This window comes from Teleopsis dalmanni, chromosome 2, assembly GCF_002237135.1.
Source record: "Teleopsis dalmanni isolate 2A chromosome 2, ASM223713v2, whole genome shotgun sequence".
Classification (NCBI taxonomy): domain Eukaryota; kingdom Metazoa; phylum Arthropoda; class Insecta; order Diptera; family Diopsidae; genus Teleopsis; species Teleopsis dalmanni.
The window spans coordinates 208639612-208647787 of NC_051847.1; the positions used below are offsets into that span (position 1 = coordinate 208639612).

Sequence of the window (8176 nt, forward strand, 5' to 3'; positions counted from 1 at the left end):
GCGTTCTCTACTCGTTACTTAAAATTCTCTGATTAAGTATTTTATAGTTCGTACACAAGATACTTATTTCAGCAAAACAAACAAACTCATGAAATTGAAAATAATTAAAATTAACCTAAAATTGCAAATTGAATTGTTACGAGTAGATTTTTCGGCTTGTTTACTTGATGTGTAATTCCATTTCTTTAATAAAATTTAACAAACTGTTATACTGTAATTTGTGGTACGATTCCATGTGTTACATTAGTAGACCAACAATTTAATTCAATTGAGCATGGAACAATAGCAATTGGAACGCCTATATTTGTACGATATTTCCTTTCAATCTGGCAGTACTGAATGAAGCTATCTGAGTGCAGACGTCCGGCACTGAATTCAAAGTCTTTTGTAAAGTTAACAAACACTTTCGGATATGATTCAACATATTCTCCTGGAGCCAAACCACTCTGGTGATAATTTACAACGTAAAAAGGATATGACAATTGACAATCGCTTTGTAGTTTGCCATAATGAAACTCAGCACAGTGGAAAATCCATTTTTTTCTGCTCGTTTCTTTTTTCATAGACTTTGACTGATTTCACTATTATGACTTGAATGGATGAGTGAATGTATGGTTCTTAATTTTCAATGGACATTGTAATTTATCTTATTATATATGGTATATAGTAATTTTTTATTTATTGATCAAATGAGATTTGGGTAATGAACAAAGAAATTATTGAAAGTTTTTCATATAGATATTGTATAAGGAAATTGAATTTGTACACATGCTTTTTTACTTTTATTAATCCGAACTCAGGTATAATGGATAGATTAATATCCCAAATAGGCAAAAGGCTAACGTACAAAATTAAACAGACCGAATTTATATTCAATAATTATATCAAAAATTAAAATAATTGAACTGCATCATATATATAGAAAAGAGAACCTTTTTTATTAGAATTAGAAATATAAAATAATATTAATAAAACGTAATTATAAAAATCGAATCTCGGAATGGTTACAGGTTCCTCTGGGAGGTATGCAGATCTGAGGTCAATTATAGCTTATACTGATGAAGTGATAAACAATAATCCAGTCAAGACGTAGAGAGGGGTTATGAAGAAACCTCGCAGTTAACAGAGTGTAAAAGTGCTCAAATGCACTGACACAACTAGGCTCAACATTACAATAAAATTTCATATTGATTTGTTTTTACTTTATTGTTGTTGTTTGGAGTAATATCATAAGACAACCTTTAAATCTGGCTTTCGTTGTATTTTTTTCATTATTTTCTCAAACCAAATATTTTGCTAAACAGTCTATTCCTCTTCTATTTATAAAATAAAGTTATCTTTCAACAAATAAGTAAGTAAATTTTAAGAACAGTTTTTATAAAACGTGTCATTGACATAAAAAAAATATAAAAACATTTAGATAATTATATAAAGGCACGTATGTGTTATAAAGGAATAACAATTTCTAAAAACATCACTATCATAATTTTTTAAAAACATTTTTTATTATGAATCAACATACGCTACTAAATCGACTTCATATTAAATGTAAAGTAAATCTATTTCACTTCACTAAAGTTATCAATAATCAAAGTGCTATCTAACAGTACCAAAAATGGGGCCACAGAGATGAAGCAAAAATGTTGAGAATGATTTTACACAAGCACAAACCAAAAAGTGCTAGCTAATAGTGCCAAATATGACTAAAAGTGCAAACTACGCGGTTTATAAACTAGATTAAACTCTTAAGATCTGCATTTGAGCTGTCTACTAGAACCAGTTAGCTTATAATAAGTATCAAAAGTGCTTAAATCTCTTTTTATTATTTCTACTTTAATCATTTCACCGAGTTGTGCACTTCTCGACTTTCTTGTTGACTTAGCCAAAAGACTTTAATTGAAGTATGATTCCTTGAATATTTATAAAATACCATCTCTATTTAGAGAAAAGTAGTGTCACACTACATTATACATATTATTTATTAACAAATTTTTATATAATATAAATTGTATATAATATGTATATTTTCTTTGTGCGGAAGTACTTATTTTTCTGTTACGTGGTGTAAACTAAAAAACTTGTAGGAATAATTTTCAGTTTTTTGTTCAGACTTCTTTTAAAGTTAAGCTTGTCAGACTAAGTTTCTCAAGTATTTTATCTGGTGTTTTTTTTATTTTATTATTATTATTACCATTTAATAATAATTATTATAATTATTATTATATTATTAGACCTTCGTTTTTAGTATTATTAACCAACTCATATAATTTTCATTAAAAACACTTCAATACATAAGAAATTTTAAGCGCTTTACACTTATTTATATACCGTGATTCGCTATATTACCGTAAAAATAAAATGTCGAAACTACGATGATGCATATCATCCAAAAGTTCTTGTGATTGAATTGAGAAGAAATATACTTGTGCAAATTAAGTAAAAATATACTTGTCATGTCCATATTTAAATTGAAATATTTCATATTGACAATCTGAACATTTTCGAAAAATGAGTCATTAACTCTGCCATAATTTTTTTATATTTAATTAAAATGTCATTGGAATGGACGAAGTGATTCACATTCGTGATTTGCATTTCAGGGACATTTCACAATCAATAAATTTATGTAAGATTTTATTATTTTCTCGTCATGTAAAGGTTAAAAGAAAATATTTAAGGCACGGCGAATGTGATAAAATGATAAGGCGCTAAATATGTGATATATAGAATATATATATTAAAAAGGAATTACATATTTTAAGTGCGAAATCCACATCAACAATTATATTATATTATAATGCAGTCAATTATATTTAACGAGTTCGATTCCTGGGACTTGCTGAAACTGCAAGTCTCAAAAATTATTTCCAAGACCAGCCGAAAATTCAATTAATTAAAATAATATGAAACCAATTTTTGTTGTTGTAGTTCATTACTGTTCAAAAAATCTATTTATATTTAACACCTAAATTTTTAGAAGTAAAAAAATTAAAAAAAAACAAAAAACAACTAATTTATATATTTTACTACTTTATAATTGTCTAAATATTACAAAATATTTCCTAGAAACTTTCAAAAAAACGGATGTAAATTACTAGAAGCTATTACTTTCATCTAATTATAGTTCCTATCAAGAGACATGCATCACATAATATTTCCACATGAAAACTCATTTATCACTTTTTATCGACAGAAGCATGAAATAATTTTCATATATGGCAAAAAGTAACATTTCTACTTAATTCTAAATAATAACAAACAACATAGGCCAACAGAAGATAAAACCATTGAAAAAGAACAAATGAATCCCTGTAGAAGAGATAAGGAAAGTAATAATTGTCAACCAAAAAAATAAAACGGAAAGTCTACACATTTCTCATTTATTCTATCCAGATCCTTTTGGTGCTTCCATTTGCAATACAAACGAACATAAGTTCTACTGGATGCCGCACAAAAGCCCTCATTTGGAACAATATGGCAACACTAGAACGAACACAACACGCTTTCATATCGCATTTAACATGTGTGTAAAATGGCCATTAGGGTACACACACTTACCCAGCAGCACACGCAAAGATGCCCATCACGGGACCTTGCTGACCTTTGGTCAAAGCGAGTACATTAGTGCATAGCTCAGACATTATAAAAACCCATCCATATGAAATGCTGTGCACATACAAATTTATCTGTCGTACTTGTAGTTTTCTATTGCTGAATATATGTTCATCTATCTATCTTTATTGCCTTAGATATATTCTGCTTATTTGCGGTTTTTGTCAGCAAACAAAAACTGCTTCTGTTTTTGTTTTTGTTTTTATTCAACTTTTTCTGATGTCTCAGCGTACAATTTTATGAAGGCCGTAAAAATTTTATCACTCCATTTGAGTCACAGCAATGACACTAGTTGAAGTGTTTTCATATAACTTTGCCAAACAATTATTTTTATGTCAATGAGCAGAACCACTTCATTCTTTTGAAATAGAATAGATAAAACTCCCTTAACGATTTAAATGAATAATTATCAACGGTTAACTGAACTCAGTTATTTAATTGAATTTAAACATTAATTATATGTTAATTTATTTGCCTTTATGAAAAATCCTCCTAAGTAGGATCAAATCCCACTCAAAGCATTTTTAAAAGATTAACAAAAGCATTGTCTATTTCAAATTCAATGAAAATACCACAACAAAGTCTTTTAAATAAACTTACTTATTAATATATAATAATATATATAAAAACTGTAAAACATACTATATTTCCACAGCTATTATATTTGCTTTATTATGCATTAAATTGTTTATAATAAGTTGATAATTATCATAATATTGTCAGGAATACGACTATGTCTTTTTAAGCAATATACTTATTTCTTATAACCAATGTGCTATCAATGTGCTATTTAAAAGTACCGAACATGGGACCACAAAGATGAAGCAAAAATGTAGACAGGAATAATTACACAAGAACAAACCAAAAAGTGCTAGCTAATAGTGCCAAAACTACGCGGTTTATAAACGAGATTATACTCTTAAGATCTGCATTTGAGCTGTCTACTAGAACTACTTCTACTAGAAGTTGTCAGGAATACGACAATGTCTTTTTAAGCAATATACTTATTTCTTATAACCAATTACATATTAAAATAGCGTCTCTCTGATTAACTAGCTTTATTAAATAAAATTATTATTTAATATTTATTGAAATGTTTTAAAAATCACAACACATTCTCTAATTTATTTTTTTCCTTTCGATTACTTAAATTAATCTTGCAGGTAACTGAACAGAACAACATTTTTCGAATCTTAAGCCTTACCTAGTGAAAACACATATCTGTTAATTGCAAACCATATCAAGTATAGCTATTAGAACGCCATTTTTATTGGCCAAAGATAAATTAAGGCTCCTTAATCTTTCACAATAAAATCTAAGCTAGCTAGACCATGTTGGTCGAAAATCAACGGTCTAAATCAACACGCCGAAATCACTTTTATTAGGGTTTCCCGGTCATAGTAATCTAGCTATAAAGAAAATGAAAAAGAAATAGTTTAACTCGCCTTGCTGCTATAATGGATATCACCTTAGGCGTTGTTTAGTTGGTTGGTTACAGTGGCAAGTCAACAGTTATTTTTTTCCGCTGACTACATATAGCCATTTTCGCGGTTTACTATGACATTCCTCTCAAGAAACCCTAAAATACAAAAACTTATTCTACCTCGTCGAGTTTAAATATATTAAAAAACTTTTCATATTTACCGTCTGACAAACCATCAAAAAAGTACTTACCTAAAAACCTATTTCTTCTGTAGATCAAAGCTGGGCATTCACAAAGAAAATGCAAAAAGTGTACAAGTCTGTAAAGTACATAAAATTATTTTTTATATTTTCTTCAGCTAGATAAAAGATGGAAATTACTCATAGTATTCCCATGAGTAATGGGTATTTCCATAATAGGATCAGGCCACTGCGACAATGATGCACTACTACCCTAGTGGCAGTTCTGACATACTACTGTATAGGAAACCATGCAGAGAAACTGCATATCCCTATTAACATTTATTGTTAAAGTTACAGAAACTTCGTCAAAAAAAAGATACAATAACGCAATTTTAATGCGATAACACAGCTTAACAACAGGTTTTTAGCCTCACACTTATCATTCTGTCAAATAATTAATCAATAATAACAAAAAATCTGACAAACTACATTTATTCAACAAGATGGATTTGGACTAATCTTAAATGGTTTCTTGCAAACAAAAAATACTTTAACAGAGAATAATAGGCGAAATATAACGGAGAAGCAAATGGTTATGTACTAAATAATCATAGCAATGTAACTACCAACCAATCAATCCTCAATTCTTAGCAGATCCCGACTTTTTTCGGTAGCTTCTCGATTTTTTCATAATGATAAGTATAATATAACATATGTTATTGGAATGAAACAACCAAAAAGAAGTAATATAAATACAGCAAATCAAGTAACAATTTGACTTATGTTAGTTAGCAGCATATCTTTCTCATAGTATTGTATTAAGGGGACATTATTCACTTAAAGTTGAAACTATCGTAATCATTAAATCAAATCAATGAAGAGAATGAATCAATAATTATAATTAACCACTACAAGTACAAAATTATTGTTATGTGCTTTTCGAAAACAAGCTATTATGCTAATTGTCATTTCACGGCGTAACCACTATCTCAATGAAATTATACGAGTATATTCACACAATATCTTTAATGCCACACTATAAATTTACAGGTTTGAGTAATCTGAAGTCCATGTCAACCGCAAGATTGATTGAATTACCTTTTAACCAAGGCAATAGTAATGTTTGAATTAGATTAATAGCTGGCGACTAGATAACTATAACCAACCAATAAATAGGAACAATACAATAATAACAATGCTCAAATAACAATAAAAGTGTTAAAATTTTCTTCATATGCGAGTACAGATTGCCATAAGTAACACAAAACCATTATTTTAATATAAACAATGAATATTTCACATGGTTCACTAGTATACTATTTAGTTTCTAACAATTCCCAGTATGTAATTTAAATAATTACATACGTTTATAATTATAACAGATTGACTTACTGAGTTCATTTGAAGTAAAACTGTGTATGACTTTAATCTTCTACATCTAACAATTATTTCTTTTTGGAACTTATCTTCGTGTATCTTCGACAACCATAGCAATACTGTTCCTATTGTGCGTAAGAATAAAGGTTTGGGCACAGGCTTTATAAGAAGTATGCTCCATATATAGACAAAAGACGATAACGTTCCATGAAATAGTGCGAATATGATTTCGCGGAGAACAATCATAAAGAAGAAAGAGTACTTTAGTCTCTGTACTATACAGTAGGGGACAACATAACAGTGATGATCGGTATGACGTTGCATAAAGCATACCACCACAACACTGACCAAAACAACAAAAAAGTATTATCACCTTCTTTCAACTTATTGAAAATAGAACACAAAAGAAACGGACAGCTTTCAATGGAGCAAGGCACTGCAACTATAATAAGCATTTGTGACTCTAGACGAACTGAAGATAATTAGCTTTTCAAATGATCAAGTATTTGTAATCGAATAAAAAACAATCAGTGTTTCAAACAAGTTCCAGTATGTATCGTGCAAAAGAAATCATAATATCAGAGAGGTATGTGGCTTATGGTCCTACAAAAAATGTGATTAGAGTTGATTTCGTCTTGCTAATGAAATTATTTATTATACCAAAAATAGCTAATGTTAACAAATACAAATACTGCATAAAACTAAGTAAACTTTACGAACCCAAGCGTCTGACATTGAACTCAAACTCTCATCTCTTTCTTTAACTCGTGCAGACCATAATTTTTTTTTAGTAATTCAAGCACTTCAATTTGATTTATTAATATTACATTTTCCATAATAAATATAATTGAACAGCAATTTTATTAATTATATTAGCCTATTTACTCTTCATGTTTCTCTCTAAAATAAATTTATTTTAATTAATTGGTATTCGCTCCCTTGCGTCCTGCATTTTGTGTACATAAAAGTTTATTAAGTATACTCAAATGATAAAAACCAAATCAGACCCCTTCAGTTGCTAATAGTAAGCATAAATCTTTGTTAATTACTTTAAGCGCTTTCATACTCGCATATTGCAAATCACTCATTTCCAATGCCATCATATAACCAGCAATTCCATAAAATCCAAGTCCAAGTGCCATTTTTATTGTAATTGAATATGGGTTAATGGCGTATATATATCAGTAAAATAATGCGAATAATGCGTATTATCCTGGCACTGCGCTAGTATTAATGAACAACTAATTGCGTAATGCTTACTATAAACTAAACCACGCGCACACATACACATACACACACACACAAATATCTAAGGACATATATATCCTTATTAAAACAAAACGAAACATTGAATGTAGTCGGCAATGCAGTCGCCCCAAAACGACTGCCTGTCGGCTTTTGGTATATAATTCAATGTTTTATGGTAATTATTTTCATTTAATATTTTATTTGCTGTTTTGGTTTCATAAGCAGCTTTTGTTTCCTTCCATTTACCATTCCATTTTGCATGTCCTTCCTACCAGTTATTTCGGTCTACTACTACTTAAGATACTTTTATCTGACGCGCTGTCCCGTCTTAAAA

General features: G+C 29.3%; 1 protein-coding gene across 1 annotated transcript in view; it reads right to left on the bottom strand.

Moving 5' to 3' along the window:
* The window catches only part of LOC119676649, a 21635-nt gene extending 13899 nt beyond the window's left edge, over positions 1-7736 (bottom strand). Inside the window, exon 1 of the mRNA XM_038087901.1 lies at positions 7661-7736. Coding sequence (XP_037943829.1) covers positions 7661-7736 — 76 coding nt within the window. The remainder of the gene's footprint in view (positions 1-7660) is intronic.
* Positions 7737-8176: the final 440 nt, after the last annotated feature.